Here is a 17,619-nt window from a genome sequence, read left to right on the forward strand (position 1 = left end):
CCCCTGACCCTGCGCCTGGAGTCCAAGATCTCCTTCACGGTGTAGACAGGCTCACCATCCACAATACGAGGAGGTGGCGGAGGAACGGGGGGCGGGGCAAAAGGACAGTCCTGCACCGGCTTGACCAAGGAGACGTGGAACACAGGATGGACCTTGAGCGTCAGGGGCAGGCGCAGCCTCACAGCGACAGGATTGATGATCGCCTCAATCTCAAACGGCCCGATGAACTTGGGCCCAAGTTTGTGGGACGTCCCGGCTAGGTTCAGGTCCCACGTAGACAGCCATACCTGCTGACCAGGCAGGTAAGCAGGCCCAGGACGTCGGCGCCGGTCAGCTATCACCTTATTACGCTCCGCTGTCCTGGACAGAGCCGATACTGTGTCTCCCTCCAGACATGCTGGGCCCGCTTCAGGTGGTGCTGGACCAAAGGTAAAGAGACCTGGCTTTCCTGCGACAGAAACAAGGGCAGTTGGAAACCGTAGGCTGCTTCGAACGGCGACCTACCAGTTGCAGAGGACACCAGGGTGTTGTGTGAATACTCCACCCAAGGTAAGTACAGGGACCACAATGTGGGTTGATGCAGACAAACCCATCGGAGGGCAGCCTCCAAGTCCTGGTTGGCGCGCTCACTCTGGCCATTGGTCTGCGGATGATATCCCGATGACAGACTCGCTGGCGCCCCAATGGCATGGCAGAATTTCCTCCAGACTCTGGACACAAACTGGGGGCCACGATCAGACACAATGTCTGTGGGTATTCCATGGAGATGAACAACATGGGCAATCAACAACTTGGCAGTTTCGAGGGAGGAAGGAAGCTTGGCCAGAGCCACGAAATGGGCGAGCTTGGAAAACTGGTCCACCACGGTGAGGATCACCGACTTGCCTTTAGAGACTGGCAGTCCAGTGACAAAGTCCAGAGAAACGTGAGACCACAGGCGCAACGGGGTTGGCAAGGGGTGAAGAAGACCTGCCGCGGGTTGCTGCGAGGATTTTCCACAGGCGCAGGCCAAACACACTCCTACAAAATCTGGGACATCTTTTTTCAAGTCCGGCCACCAGAACCTTTGCATGATCATGGCAGAGGTGTGATTAACACCCAGGTGGCACGCCACGTTGGACGAATGTCCCCATAGTAATACCTCCTGCCGAAGTTCGGCCGGCACAAAGAGACACCCTGGAGGACACCCCTCCGGCGCGGGAATGTCACGAGCGGCTTCCGAGGCCTTCTGTTCAATCTCCCACTGGAGCATTCCCACAATACATGAACACGGCAAGATTGCCTCGTGCAGCGCCTCATCAACTGCGGGGTTGTGGAGACGCGACAAGGCGTCTGGCTTTTGATTGCGAGATCCTTTGCGATAGGTGAGAGTGAAATTGAACCGGGTAAAAAACAGCGCCCACCTGGCTTGACGGGAGTTCAGGCTCTTCGCAGAGCGAATGTATTCAAGGTTCTTGTGGTCAGTGAATACGGTGAAAGGTTCCTTGGCACCTTCCAGCCAGTGACGCCATTCTTGAAGGGCTAAGACAATGCCCAGGAGTTCCCGGTTTCCCACTTCATAGTTGGACTCGGCTGGAGAGAGTTTCCTGGAGAAGAAGGTGCGGGGTGGAGCCTTTGGTCGACGGGGGCCCGTTGAGAAAGTACCGCCCCTACCCCTGAATTAGAAGCATCAACCTCAACGACAAAAGGGAGATCAGGGTTAGCATGAATAAGCACTGGTGGACTAGTAAATAACTTCTTCAATTCTTTGAACGCTGCATCGGCGCTATTGTTCCACCGAAACTGCAGGTTGCTGGACGTTAAACGAGTTAAAGAGGCTGCGACCTGACTGTAATTTCTAATAATAATTTTCTCTTGTAGAAGTTAGCGAAACCAAGAAATCTCTGTAACTGCTTGCTAGAGGTAGGGGTTGGCCAGTCCGTTGTCTTAACCGGATCAGCTCGCAGCTGTCCCTTTCCAATGATAAACCCCAAAAACCGTACCGATTCCATGTGAAATTCGCATTTCTCGGCTTTAACGTACTGTCAATTCTCCAATAACCGCTGAAGGACCTTACGGACATGCTGTCTATGTTCCTGAATATCCTTAGAAAAGATCAGAATATCATCTAGACAGATGAAGCAGAAGACATTTAGCATATCTCTGAGGACATCATTGATAAAACTCTGAAAAACAGTATTTGTCAGCCCGAATGGCATCACTAAATATTCGAAATGACCGAGGGGTGTCTTGAACGCTGTCTTCCTCTCGTCACCTTCTCTGATACGGACCAAGTGGTAAGCCCTGCGCAAGTCTAATTTAGAAAAAATGGTTGCAGACTGCAATGGGGCGAAAGCATAATCCAACAAGGGAAGCGGGTACTTATTCTTGATCGTGATGTCATTAAGACCTCGATAATCTACGCACGGTCTGAGTGTCCCGTCTTTTTTATCAATAAAAAAAACAAAACAAAAAAAAACAGCACCCAGTGGTGAAGTGGACGGACGAATGTGGCCCGCTGTTAGTGCACCGGAGATATAATCCCTCAATGCTGCCTGCTCTGGTTGCGACACTTGATAGAGGCGAGAGCTAGGGAGTGCCGAATTAGGCACAATGTCAATGTCGCAATCATATGGCCGATGTGGTTTGTGTAAGGTCCTTACTGAACACCTTCTTAAGGTCATGATATTCGCGTGCCACACGATCCAAATTAATTTCCTCTTCCGGTGGTACGACCGATAGTGTGTTCTCCGGCACAGTGGATTTAAGACAATGAGCATGACAAAACAAATTCCAATTTTCTATAGCTGGGCGACCCCAGTTAATGTCCAGGTTGTGCATCTTGAGCCATGGTAGGCCTAATACGACAGGTGCCGCACGAGACGGCATGAAGAAAAATTGATGCGTTTCAGCATGGTTACCAGACAGACGGAGCAATACGGTACACGTGACAAATCTGTTACTGAAGGCTAAAGGACGCCCATCAAGATCAGTAACCCTTTTGACCTCGGTCAGCTCTTCCGTTGAGCAACCCAAGGCTTCCACTAAGTCGGGATCAATAAAACAGTCATCTGCCCCTGAATCAATAAGCGCAGTAACATTAACATGTTTGCCAAGCACACACAATTCGCCCCTAAGCTCAAGTCTTTTCGAGTCTGTTGAATCACTGGAAATTCGTCCTATGGAGGCCACAGTATCGTTATAGTCCGGACCCACTCTCAGCCGTAAGAATACGGAAGTGTATGGAATAATCAGCAGCGGATTGGTTACCTTCAGCGCAATCTAACAACTTCCAAGTACAGGGTGGTGAAACATTTGGCGAAACTCTCTAACAAAATCAGGGAGGGAAGTCCGGAGCCCGGGTTTGGCATTGCTCACCGCCAAAGCCCACGCAGCAGTTCGAGCAGACAGGAGACTCATAATAAACGCACTCGCGAACTATCGGTGGCATAAGTAAGTGGTTGCTGATCATAAATGATTCACCCTCATGCCGTGTAGGGTGGGGTAAATTGGGCTCCCGACATCTGAATATGTCAGGAGGCATCGAGCTTGATGCATCTTGGAAATCCGAAGAGGGCGTTCCTCGGATGTCGCGCTGCTCAAGCTGGGCACTCAGACTGTCGCACCGCTGAGCCAGCAGTGTCACAGCACCACAGAGTTCAGTGAGCGCTGCTTCCTGCTGTCCCACCAGTCGACCCTGACTGGTCAAAGCTTTCCTAATTTTGTCTGACTCTGCGGGATCCATGGTCAGATTATTCTGTCAAGTATGACAAAAGCGGACAGGAAAAAATATGGATCCCAAAAATGCAGAATGAGACAAAAGCGTTGAACAGAAAAATCTTTAATTACAAAATCCAAAAATGACCGACAAAGTATGAACAAAGGACGCTGGCAAAAACAAGGCCAGGGAACATCAAATAGGGAACACAAAACGCTCCCACAAGGCAAGGAAATATTGACAACCAAAAAACAAAACGATATTGCAAAAAACCCCAATAACACGAAACACAAAGTGCACAGTCTAAGTGACGAGGAACAAAAACTTTATATAACAAAACCTTACCGGAAAAATCGAGAACAAGATACGAGAACGTGACGTCTAGAAAACAGAGCTTGGGCTGTGAAGCGAGCAAGGTCAATAATCCGACAAGATGTGGTGGTGAACAGTGTCCTTTTAAACCTAGCTGATTATGATATGCCACAGGTGCGCAGCTGAAGGGAACGCCCCCCACTCCAGCTGGGCTGCAACTAACACACGGAGAGAGAGAGAGGGAAAGAGAGAGACAGAGAGAGACAGAGCGCGCCTAGAGCAAAACATAACAGGAAGGATACCCACACCAGACGGATGACAAATAGTAAAATGCCCAGCTCTGCAATTAACAATGGTTTCATCATCACACATAAATCGATACCATCATTACCCCTAAATATGGATGGATGGATAGATACTTTATTAATTACCAAAAAGGAAATTCAAGGTGTCCAGTAGCAAGAAGTACATTCATACAGTGTACAAAGTCAACCCCCCAAAAAAGACACAAAGCCTCCGGCATAAAATCCTAAACTAAGTAAAAAGTTATTAACAATGGTACCAAAAATGCATGTTAGTTAACAAGATCCCTTTGACAGTCTAATGGCGGCTGGTACAAATGGCCTCCTGAATCTCTCAGTCCATGAAGAGAAATCTGTCACTGCAACTGCATCTCTGAGCCACCACAGTGTCACGCAGAGGATGGCTGCTGTTACTGAGGATGGACTTCATCCTCCTCCTCATTCCACTCTCAACCAGTTCTATCATGAAATGTGTTGATAAAGTCATTCGTGCATCTCTTTCAACACAAAGTGAAGCTTACTTTTTAAGCAATGCTTAGATGAGCAATGCAAGTTGTTCAAGGATTTGACATGGAATATCAGTATTCCCCACTCAACCTAAAGTCATGGTTTGTTAAAAAATAAAATAAAAACAATGCAACATAAATCAAAGGTGTTAAATATCACACACATTCAACTACTGGTAAATATGACAAGGATTACTATCCTTATAACGTCATTAATTAAATCCTCTGAGCCACGCAATATACAAAAGAAAAGTTATTATTATTTTCAAAATTTTGATAATGATTCGACTGACCTGACATTGAATCCTTGAAAGCTAAAATGGTGCAAAATTGTTGATTTTATCAATGTTTGCTGAATTATTTTAATCAAACTTACATTTGGCATGTGAGTATTGACAAACCTCATTTGTAATCCATGGCCCATATTTGTGGTAGTTTTATGCTCTACAGTAGAAAATATGGTTTCTGAAAGGAAATGCAAGGTATTTTAATCACTTTAATGTACTGATTCAGGTTGAATACTGAATATTTGTCCACGTGATCTAAAAGATGTAAAGCCCCTATCACACTGAGGAGCGAACATTTTCGGCTGTTGGCGAAGGTAGAAAAATGTGCATCTTGTCAGGGTTTGTTGAAGGTCACGAATGTTTGCCAAACGGTCGCCAGATGTTCAGCAGACGTTCGCCTGTACTTTTGAAATTTTGAACACATTCAAAATTCCCTTGCGACAAGAAAAAAACTATCGCAATTATTCACCGCTCAGTTGGATAGGGGCTTAAAGACCTTTTATCAATTCTCTCCACAGGAAATGATACATCGTACCACCAGTGGCTAATTACTGTGAAGGTGAGTAAAATCAGAATTTTATCAAGTGTAGAAAAAAAATATGCTGATTGATGTTCATACAAGTTGTTCAAAATGCAGAGCTGGCCAGTCCGTCCCTGGGCCGGACCGGTCTGACCCTCCGGCCCGGCCGGATGCCCATTTTTGGGGCGGGGGGTGGGGGCTGACAAATATAAAAAAAATGGCTGAACTAAGCATGGCCAGAAGTGGACTTTAGTCCGGCCCACTAATCGGCCCTCATGCGTTTGACGTGGTCGCGAGGCAGCCAAATTTCATCTCAGCCTACTTTTTAGGCTTATTTCTACTCCCGCGTCGGCGCGAGCGACAACTGCCGCATTGATTCACGTGACCGACGCATTGTGCTGTTGGCGACTGGTCTGCAACACATGCCACGCACCCATCAGGAATTGTTGCTGCTCTGATCGGTCCATTATGTCACATGTTGCAATGACATACAGTTTCCCACACGGAGAGGAGGAGAGAGAGGATGCAGCATGCAGCTCATTGCTGCTGCAAAACAAACTAGTTTGGCAATAGAATTAAATGCATAGTCTAGTCATCTCGGTCCCTTTATGGTTGTAGCAGGCACAATATCCATTGTCGCTGTCTTTTTGAAGCTACGACCCCCGACTTGGAACTCAACTGTTTCAAAACAACTTGTGTCCGGGAGTATATTAAGTTGCGCGCAGCACTCAAGTATGACGCTGGCACATCAAGGTGGAGTTCATGCACTTCTTCTGGCGTCTTTCCTACTTCCGGAAATATGCCGTAGCAAACCTGCTGTGTATAGTGGTTTGCTGTTATGCTTTTATTTTGAAGGCCGTAAACGAAGGCAAGTGTGGAAAAGAAATAAGTAATTTGTTGAATGCGACTTCTGGCCGTCTGTTGGACTCAAATAATTATACAATACGACAAAACCAACCTCGGGGCTCGCAATGGAAGTAAGCACATGCAGTTGGGTAAGTAGTAAAGTAATAGTGGTGCATTTTGAAGCGTCAATCATGGATGCTTTTTTTGGGGGGGGGGCCAGGGGGCGGAACTAGGATTGCCAATTCCCTGAAAAATAAATAAGGGACGACTAATCGACGGGGACGGCCTGACTGCCTTCAACAAAGGATGGGCGTATCGATACCAAAATATTGATATTCCGATCCATAGTGCTCAATTTTAAGTATTCATTCATTCATTCATTCATTATCCATACCGCTTATCCTCACAAGGGTTGCGGGCGTGCTGGAGCCTATCCCAGCTGTCTTTGGGCAGTAGGCGGGGGACACCCTGAATTGGTTGCCAGCCAATCGCAGGGCACACAGAGACAAACATCCGCACTCACAATCACACCTAGGGGCAATTTAGACAGTCCAATCAACTTACCATGCATGTTTTTGGAATGTGGGAGGAAACCGGAGTACCCGGAGGAAACCCACGCAGGCACGGGGAGAACATGCAAACTCCACACAGGGAGGCCAGAGCCGGGATCGAAAATTTTAAGTATTGATTAATCTATTTAACATACTTGTCAATCAATTGTACTTGTTTATTCCACCCCAAAATTATTATATGTTGTTTGTCCATACAATGCTGACATTCATTGTACATTCCCATATTAACAGGGGTACACATCATTTTTTTCATGGGTTACTACTCACATTAGCACCAGGAGATTGACTTTGATACTCACTAGTGGTCCAATGGATCACATAAGTCACTGTTCAGATAGGTCACGGATTTTGAGTCAGAGATCAGATTGTGTTTCGGAATAGCAAAGGAAAAAGGAAAAAAAGATGATTAGATCTTTGTCTTCATTTAATTTATAAATCACTTTTGCCCATTAAAAAAACTCCTCATGTCTAATATGGCCATTTAGGATTTAAGAACACAATATAAGGCAGGATACCTTGTTATTTTATATACTGTACCACGTATAAAATAAGAACATTCTTATTTTATTTTACGTGGTACCGTGTATAAAATAACAAAGTATTCTGCCTTGTATTGTTTGTTATTTTGTTTGTTAATATTGTATTTGTTATTGTGTTTGTCATTATTGTATTTGTTATTTTATACACTGTACCACGTATAAAATAAGAATGTTCTTATTTTATACGTGGTACCGTGTATAAAATAACAAGGTATTATACCCGACATTTTGAGCTGATTGTTTTCTTTAAACTATTTAATGAGCAAAAGTGTTTTTATAAAATAAATAAAGACAAGGTTTTATTTTATATTTTTGACCTTGAAGTGCAATTTAAGGCACCTTGGACAGCGCATTACACATGGACAGCGCATTACAAAATAATCTCCACAATATTGAAAAAGAAGTAAAAAAAAAAAAAGCAAGGAACAGCTGTTGAAGTACCAGCTAGGCACTTGTTGCTAATGATAACAGCTGCTTGCCACTAACGCCGGAGACTTGTGCCGTATCATACAATGACAGCGTAATTAACTAGCGTTTTGTTAGCGACCTAAATTCGCGACTGAATAGTGAATATGACTTCGGGATGGCGTTGCTTTGATGTAGGTGGCAAGTTGAGATGTCAAAAACGGATGTCAAGTTAGCTGTTACGCCACCACGGAGGTCAACTTCAAAGTAAAATTCCTACTAAGGCTATTGCATTGGTATCAATGACGCAATGTATTATTTGGTCAGCTTTATTTTGAAGTTAGCCTTTGCGGAGGTGGTGTGTTAAAGAACTGTTTTTCCATTAATTCCATTGACATTTTACACATTATTTTTTACTCTGACGATATTACGGGGCAAAGTGCGTCCCTTTACAACTCAATACGGGCCGCGTACATTCGTTCCTTAATACGGGACGATTCCGTTTTTCAAGGGTCGGTGGCAACCCTAGGCGGAACAGAGATAAAATTATCACCACCAATAATTTTTATGAATAAGGGCGGGGGGTCAAGGGTGGAGGGTCAAGTGCCAGTTCTGTCAAAATGTTTGTGGAAGTGGTAGGAAACAGTATGACACAAATAGAATTCAAGATGTGAATGAACCTCAGTAGACCAGGGTAGTTTCTTGATAGATGATGTCTACATCTTTTGTTATCTTAAAAAAAGCATCTCAGTCGAACTCATTTCACAGCTACTACATTCAAGTATTAGCACTCTTTGTTGGTTGTGCCTATGCCATTGCCTTTTTGTGACACTTTTTCTGAAAGTACAAGTGAGAGACTTTTTCTCACTCTGATATTCTAGAATACAATCTAGCCACTCTACAAATTTCCCTTACAAAAGGAGCTGCGATTGTTGCACATTCTGGGAAGCTGATAGAATATGCTGGGCAGTGTTGGGAAAATTCATTTTATACAAGACAATACAACTTTATTTATACAGCGCACTTCACAACAGCTGCAGATATAACAAAGCACTTTACAATTAACACGACAACAAAAACAACGAAAGCAGTCAATTAAAACACAAATTAATAATACTAACACATATACATAGACCAGAAAACAGCAGAAAGCAGTGTCATGTCAGGTTGAAAGAATAAAAACCTGTCTTCAAACAAGTTTTAAAAGTGGACAGAGAGGGGGCTTGCCTAACATTTAATGGAAGCACGTTTTTTCCCCTCTATGTAATCGTCTATTATACCCCCACCCGTACATGGTATGCATGTAAAGTACCGCTTCTCTGCTTTTAAAATATGTTGGAATTACATTGCTAGCACAAACGGTTCATGAGTTATGGTGATATGAAAAACAAATCATCTTCGTCACTTTCCACTATGATGCACGGCTTCCCCGGCCCCCGCACATAATAAAAAAAAAAAGTCAGCTACCGTAATGTATGTGGTATCAACATAGAAATTGATGGCGTTTGGTACATTCAATGAGTTTTTTCGTGCATTTACTAAGATGTCCTACATTGTGAGCAGGCATTGGACACGCCTCAAGACATCCTACCAATGCTTGGTGTGCTTACACACGCATTCTCACAACGCCGATATTGAGGTGGGGTTAGGTTGAGTTTAGGTTTAGGTTGAGGGGTAGGTTGTCTAATCATCCTCTGGTAGTAAGTTTCAATGGGGTAGGACCAGAGATGGGCATTTTACTAAAAATGTGCGGTCCATTTATTGCGTTCCGCCTACAGCTACAGATGTCGGTTACCCTTCCGGCATCCGTTTATCCTCCAATTTGTCCGGCCGGAAAAAATAGTCCACACCTATGGGCCAGTCCGCCTACGATTTTAAACGGGCCTCCATTATTGTTTCCGACTACAAACTGCGACCAACCACTGTTAAATTTTGATCCGTCTATCCATCTATCCGTCTAATCCCCCCGCCCACAACAAAAATAAAACGCATCATATTCGAACAGATTTATGCAGTTATTTTGTGTATCTAAATCATTCTGCGCAAAGAGCTTTACAAAGCCTCACATGCACATGCCAAAAAAACAAAAACAAAAAGCAATGGATGACCGGACTCTCATCTGTAACACCATATAGCCCCCAAAGAAATGTTTGTGCATACGAAGGTAAAAGCCTTCACCTTGTTGGCGTTAAATTTGGACGTCCACACAAGGTGACCCATCATGCACATTTATCCCTCTGACTTTTTGGCTTCGGAAAACGAATAAAGAATACATGCTTCATATGTGGACGGTCGTAGTGTCTGGAGTTGTTTCTGCAATTTCCACAGCAGCAGTGTATACTCTGCATGTTTCCTTCTGAGATAAATGGGCTGAATACAAACAGCACTAATGTGAGCCGTCTGCGAGTGTGCTTCTATTATTACCAACAGTCTATGATGTGACCTTGGCGTCACGCGGCATGCTGTTCGGACCCATTAGCTGACCAAAAACATGCCTGATGTAAAATACACGAATCAAGCAGCAAACATACTTGTATCAAATGAAACAATAATCATCATTGTCAGGTTATACACAGACGGGTCAAAATCCACTTCCGTTTATGCTTAAGCCGTCTTTTTTATTTTTTTTTATTTATTGTAGACGTACTAAATCACCGCAAAGTAGTGCACTATCTGTTCAACTATGACATGTTTTTTTTTCGTGGTGGGGGGATTAGACGGATAGACGGATCAAAACCGATATAACCGATAGGCTCATCATTAAATGATAGGCAGACCGGCCTATAGAAGATTACTATTTGGTCAGGCTAGCCAAATAGACGGATGACAGAATGGTACCCACACTACTGACGGATGACGATTGACGGACCCTCAATGTTTTGTGAAATGCCAAGCTCTGCCTCCTGAAGAATCTGGTCCGCAGACCTTAGACATCGGGCAGGTGTGTAGGTAGGGGTGGAGGAACTCAGAGAGGTACGCTGTGGTGAGGCTATTTGATTAAAGATTTCAAGATAAATAGAAGTATCATAAAATGTCCTCTAAAATGCACTGAGAGCCAGTGAAGGGAGGCCAGAATTGATGTTATGTGCTCCCTCTTCCGAGCTCCAGTTAGCAGGCGAGCAGCAGCATTCTGGACCAACTGGAGATGCTTGAGGGAGGACTGACTGATTTCAAAAAGTGCATTACAATAATCTAACTGAGATGTAACGAAGTACTGTTGAGAGAGGAAGGGCTTTACCTTGGCCAGCTGCCTAAGATGAAATAACCTGATCTAACAACAGCACCGATTTGCCCATTCAATTTAAAATCACTGTCCAATTTAAAATTTTGATTTTCTCTAGACAGGACAAAAGTGGTCATAAGGGGGTCTTTTTTGCTCAGTGGGACATAGATCTCATGTTTTCGTAGGATAGAACCTAGGGGCAGCAAATACAATGAAAACAGAAAGGGCCCCAAAATAGAACCCTGTGGAACATACGACAAAGGGGCAAAGCGGGACTCCGAGCAACCTAGGCTGATACAAAAAGTCCTGCCAGCTAAATAGGATTCAAACTACCCTTCCTTGGTGTCCTTTCCAGGAAAGGATCTCTGGATTTCATAACTATACTTTGTATTGAGAGGATGGAAGTATTGTTTTAAATGATAAGGGAAATTAAAGAACTAGCATTTAAAGATCAACTGCAGCCAATAAGAATGTCTTCTATATTTTGTCGTAAACCAATCAAGTGACTCGTACATAGTATGTACAATGATGTGTTGTACAAGGACACCTCAGAACAAATCTAGCGAGACTATTAGAAACAGTATTAAGAAGGTAAAGATTTGAAACTGAGGTGTTTTGATACATCCATCCATCCATTATCTGTACCGCATATCCTCACAAGGGTCGCGGGGCGTGCTGGAGCCTATCCCAGCTGTCTTTGGGCAGTAGGCGGGGGACACCCTGAATTGGTTGCCTGCCAATCGCAGGGCACACAGAGACAAACATCCGCACTCACAATCACACCTAGGGGCAATTTAGAGTATCCAATCAACTTGCCATGCATGTTTTTGGAATGTGGGAGGAAACCGGAGAACCCGGAGAAAACCCACGCAGGCACGTGGAGAACATGCAAACTCCACACAGGGCCGGGATCGAACCCACGACCTCTGAACTGTGAGACGGACATGCTAACCAGTCGACCACCGTGCCGCCTGTTTTGATACACTGTCTGCATAATCTAAAATTGGAAATAATAATTGTGAAACTATTCTTTTCCTCACCTGAAAGCTAAAACAATTAGTTGAGCGATAGAGAATTCGAAGATGCAGTTTAACTTCTATACAACTGAATCAGTATGAGATTTAAAAGAAAGTTGAGGGTCAACCCATAAGCCCAAATATTTATATTTCTCTGTTTTCTCAAGGAGAGATCCATCAAGAAACATAATTGACAATGGAAAATAATTATTTGCTCTAAAGGCCTAGATAGACCAAAAAGACGCTGGCCAACAGTGACAGACGCTTACCCCCTGTGGCGTCCGGCCGGCTGTCGGCACGGCACGCTGGGGGAATACACCGCAACGACAGACAGCGACGCTGACCATTAAAGTACCTTCTGCGTATGCATATTGCTGAAGATGTTGTACCCTTCGATACCATCGGCGGCGGTAGTCACCATTTCTCATGGTTAGAAAAATCCAACCAGAAAGCTGTTGGCCGGGGACGGATTCTAAAAACGTAGACAATGCATTCAGCTATATTCTTCGCTCACGATGAACTCCCATGCGAAGTATATCATCACGTTCTTGACACTGTATTGTCAAATACTTATATTGTCAACCCTCGCTCTTGTACTTGTAAGACGATTAAGGCAGCGGAGGCGTGCACCGTTTGTGCTCCGAGCGCTGATTTGCTAGCTAACAGCCAATCAGAGTGACCAAATGTCACGACTGGCGACGCTGATTCTACATACTTAAAAGCCCCAAGACGCTTACAGACGGGTTACGACACTACTACGGTGGCCACTACACCAAACAGACGGCACATTCAAACACCACGACGCTTCACGACCTCCGACGTCAGGGCCTTTAAAGAAATGAGCATACTATAGGATTTCTTCTGATTCAGAAACAGCTTGTTTTGGTTGAACAGCATTTCTACCACCAAAGCCGGGAGCGGACGATCGCGAGAGCTCTGAAATAAGAGACGGCAGTGAAAGACAACGTGTTTGTAGACTTTTAACCAGTGGAACCAGTCAAACTTGGTATATGGTTAAGATGTATGTTTGTAGACAATGACGATATCGACAGCTTTGTAACAGAATAGATTATATCACCACTCTATTTTTTAAATTAAAAACAGTGCTTCTCTTGCACTGACACTTTTTTACATCTTTGATTGAAACAGTAAAGATGAATAAACCCAGGCTTGTGTGAAAGCCACGTCTAAGGTCTCTAATTCTTTTGGAATTATGTTTCTATCTGCTACAGGGGCTGAGATATTAATTAGGTTGTGGGCGTTAAATTAAAAAAAAACTAAAAACCTTTTCGAGGGTGATTCCGAAGTCGACCTTAGGTTTTAGATATTTAGCCAGGCGCGTTAGGCCTTAATGGGTTTAACCATTTTTGTACTAAATTAAAGTCTTCCTGTAATGTGCACTGAATTTGTGAAACTTGTGGATTGGAGCAGTAAATAACGGTATCATTTGCATATAACAGGGTATGATAGTCCAAACAAATTTTAGACTAATCATGAATAAAAATGGAGAAGAGGAGCACCCCAAAGAAGAACCCTGAGGTACACCCCTCTCAATACTAACAAAATCATACTGACTGCGCTGATAAGAAACGCACTGCTGCCTATAGTGAAAATATGAATTAAACCAGAGCAATGCATCTCTCGATAGGCCAATAGCATATAGTTTGTCACAGAGGAGATAATGATTAATGGTATCAAATGCCTTAGTAAGGTCAATAAATATAGAACCCCAAAATAAACTCTTGTCAAAAGAAGTAAATATATAATTTGTAAATTTGAGTAAGGTTGTGGAAACGTTTGTTCTAAAGCCTGATTGGAAAGGAGATATGTTAAATTCATTAACATGTTGTGATAGCTGATTAAAGTCAATTTTTCAAAAATATTTTGACAAAAATAATTGAAATGGGTCTATAGTTGTTCAAGTCATGAGGATCACTACCTTTGTGTAAAGGGGTAACTGGCCTGTTTCCAACTAAGTGGTACTTCACATGTAGACAAAGATTCAAGAACTCAGAAAGTGGATACGACAACACAAGCAAGGCTATTTTAAAAACAAAATCACAAATAACCTTTTCTACATCAACAGGGCCAATTTTCTTAAAGGAAAAAGAGCTGCCACATCTTGAATTAATTAAAGGAGCATCTGCATGCAGATGTTCTGAGAGTGGAGGTTCTACATTTGGAGGAGAAATGCTGACTAAAAGCTCTGACAATATATAATTTAGACTGTTATAATTATCTAAGTATGATAGTCAACCTTTTCCAAAATGGTCTAGCATGATTGAAATCATTACTTAACCAATCCTTATAATAATTTGATTTCACATTCCTAGTTTTGGTTGTACAAGTATTCCTCAACTTGTAAGACCTTTCTTTCCCCAGGACTACAAACTTTTTTGTATCAATTAGATATAATGTGAGATAGTTGTGCATGTTTTCTGGAAGTCCATTGGTGTGTTGCAGGCTGTGGAGAAGGATGTGATCAGTTTTATCAAAAGCAGCTGTTAGGCCCAGGACTACGAGTAGAGATGGAGAACCCTGATCTCTTCTCCACAATTTTATCCCATTTCTGGTGGGATCCTTTGGGTTCAGGGTGCTGTTTGTTCACTAATTTAAAGAGGAAGTCAACTCATTTATTTACAGTAAGATAAAGTATTTTATGCACTCCTACAAATATAAACATGGAATTCTTAATAGTACGGTGTTTGGAATATAAATTAAGCAGCAAAATCCCCCTGTGTTTTTCCACCTCAGTGAGTGGCCATTTTCCCACTTTAGTGAAAATAGTGCCAAGGGCTCATCTTGCGAACATCACACAAACCCCAGAAAATAGGTGAGCTGTGACGGCCGTTACATGTAACACATACTGATGTCTTGTAAAATTTACACGCTGTGTTGTTGATATTGTATAGGTGCACAACTCCCTCTGATTGGTCATTATCTTAGCCAAGAGCAACTGTGATGTCATTTTCAGTCGACAGCAAGCGTCAAAATGGCTGCCCCCTAAATTGGATCGATTTTGCTGCCTAATTCATATTCCACAAACACAAGAACATTTTTGAGTTGACTTCCCTCTTTAATTTGTATCCTTTCTTGTGAGTCGTACTTCCCATTCCCAAGAAATGTGTGACCCTCTTTTCCGTCACCTACACAAATAACTTGCAAACAACACTTTGTAAATAATGCAAGTGTGTTTTTTTTCACTTCATGTCTCCTGACAGAAAGGGAGTGGGGCAATCTTGAACACAGTGAAGACCAAAGCAAACCCAGCTATGAAGACTGTTTACAAATTTGTGAGTACTTAACCCCCCCTTCCCAACAAAAATAATCTATCTAACCTTGAGTTATTTGGTTCTAATATGTTTCTATTGACAGGCTAAAGACCATGCCAAAATGGGCATAAAGGAAGTAAAGAGCCGGCTAAAGCACAAGGTAAGTAGCTGAACACAACAAGCAAATCTACTGTACATGCAGTATATCCACTGCGTTCAAAATTATTGGTCATATAATGTACTTCATTTTCCCCCATGTATGTATGTATATATATATATATATATATATATATATATATATATATGTATATTAGGGACTAGTCGTTTAACCGTCTACGATTTATTAAACGTTTTGTATTTTACTAGTTGGTTAAACGCGGCATTAAGTATCACGCATGTTGTTCCACACATCTCTGCCTCTGCCGCAGCCTCTGTAAACATGCTGAGCACCAAGAGAGAGAATTGCCCCCCCCCAGCCCCCCCAAAAAATCCTATTTTTTTGTGTAAGCCTTCATATTACATTAAAACTGCGACCTCTGTCTTGTCTGCTGTATGAACACATGCGTCGTCAAAGTGGCCCGCCTGGGCAGAAGAAGAGACGACGTCACACCCGACGTTGTGTTTGCGGAAGTAAATGTGGTCCAGTGGGTCGGGGCATTCAAGCGATTAGGTAGCAGATAAATACAGTATTTGGGGGGAATTATGAGGCGAGGCTTTATTATCTTATGTCATGGAGACATCACTAACGATGACGTCACGTTATAACCGTGCGTAAAAAATCTATCTATCTGAGCCGTGGCTGAATTACCACGATCGGCATAAATGTTCACTTTATGCTTCACGTGTCAAGTGGAATTAAATTAAAGTAAAATATAAAGTCAATAGTGTTACTCAAAACAACTTTGCAGATTCTATCCCCCTGCTGCCAGCACTTTCCCTCCGCCTGCGCGGAGCATCTTGGGCTCGTCAATGTCGTATACAGTATATGCGACCTGGCTGTTCAGACCGCGAACGCATTGGAAAAGATCTAGGACCCGATCTAGGACCACATATGAAAGCGACCCAGGTCGCATTTGAAAAAATCGGAATTGAGCCGTTCAGAATGTCATAAAAAAATCTGATACAGGTCGCATATGGGCAAAAAAATCTGATCTGGGTCGCATTTGCCTGCGGTGTGAACCTAGCCTAACATGGTGCTTGCGAATGAGACCCTGCTGGAATTGGAGTCGGTACCATTACTCATTACATTATTCATAATAATATATATATATATATATATATATATATATATATATATATATAATATATAATATTCATTGCATTGGAAAATGTATCAGAAATGTATTTCTCTTTCAATTGTTCACCTTTATTCAGTTAGTTATTGTTACAGCAATAGAATTTAAATTAACAAACTGTCCTGAATGTTTGGGCTAAAATAGCCCCTAAATACACACAACATTTGCATTTTAAACTTTGAATTCAATACGTATTTAAATTCAAGTTTTCTTCCTTATTGACTAGTCGACTAGTCGCAAATAAAATTTGAGACTAGTCGGCGGCAAATTAGTCGAAATTCCCATCCCTAATATATATATGTCAATTTAGCGCGTTATTCTCGGCGTTAATCCAACTCCCTTTTGACGCTGTCAATTTTTTTGAATCGCGTGATTCAGGTTTCCATAGCAACCCGTGGCAGCATTGATAAATGCTGCTGGTTACCATGATCTATACATCCATTATCAGAAAAATAATAAATACAAAATAATATGCCGTTTGCTCCAAAGCAGCAGTATTTCATAACAGCAAGAACCATGCAGCGCGATCGAGAGCTGCACAGGACAATCTCAGCGATACACCTGTTTATCATTCATTTGACACAATTTACATTAAAATACACCCACAACAGAATTTCCATAAACAAACTACCTTTATAAGACACTCGAGCAGCGAATAATAATCTTTTTAGTCAATGAAGTCACCAACATCCAGAGTGCAATAAAAGTGACGTGCGTAAAAATGACTGCTCTCATATAGTCCTAAATTCAAGTGGCGCTTGAGCAACAGCCGCTCTCAAGACAAAATAAACATATCTGTCAGAACAACACTAATGTAAATGATTATG

The 17,619-nt window shown here is 42.7% G+C and overlaps 1 protein-coding gene across 6 annotated transcripts in view; it reads left to right on the plus strand.

The window, feature by feature from the left end:
- The window catches only part of dennd1a (DENN/MADD domain containing 1A), a 116,117-nt gene that overhangs the window by 89,079 nt on the left and 9,419 nt on the right, over window positions 1-17,619 (plus strand). For all 6 annotated transcript variants that reach the window (XM_086054529.1, XM_086054528.1, XM_086054531.1 and 3 more), the window contains 3 exons: window positions 5,623-5,663; window positions 15,447-15,518; window positions 15,601-15,657. In XM_086054529.1, coding sequence (XP_085910655.1) covers window positions 5,623-5,663; window positions 15,447-15,518; window positions 15,601-15,657 — 170 coding nt within the window. The remainder of the gene's footprint in view (window positions 1-5,622; window positions 5,664-15,446; window positions 15,519-15,600; window positions 15,658-17,619) is intronic.

This window comes from Filicampus tigris, chromosome 15 (assembly GCF_054856515.1).
Source record: "Filicampus tigris isolate MCC_2025a chromosome 15, RoL_Ftig_1.0, whole genome shotgun sequence".
Classification (NCBI taxonomy): domain Eukaryota; kingdom Metazoa; phylum Chordata; class Actinopteri; order Syngnathiformes; family Syngnathidae; genus Filicampus; species Filicampus tigris.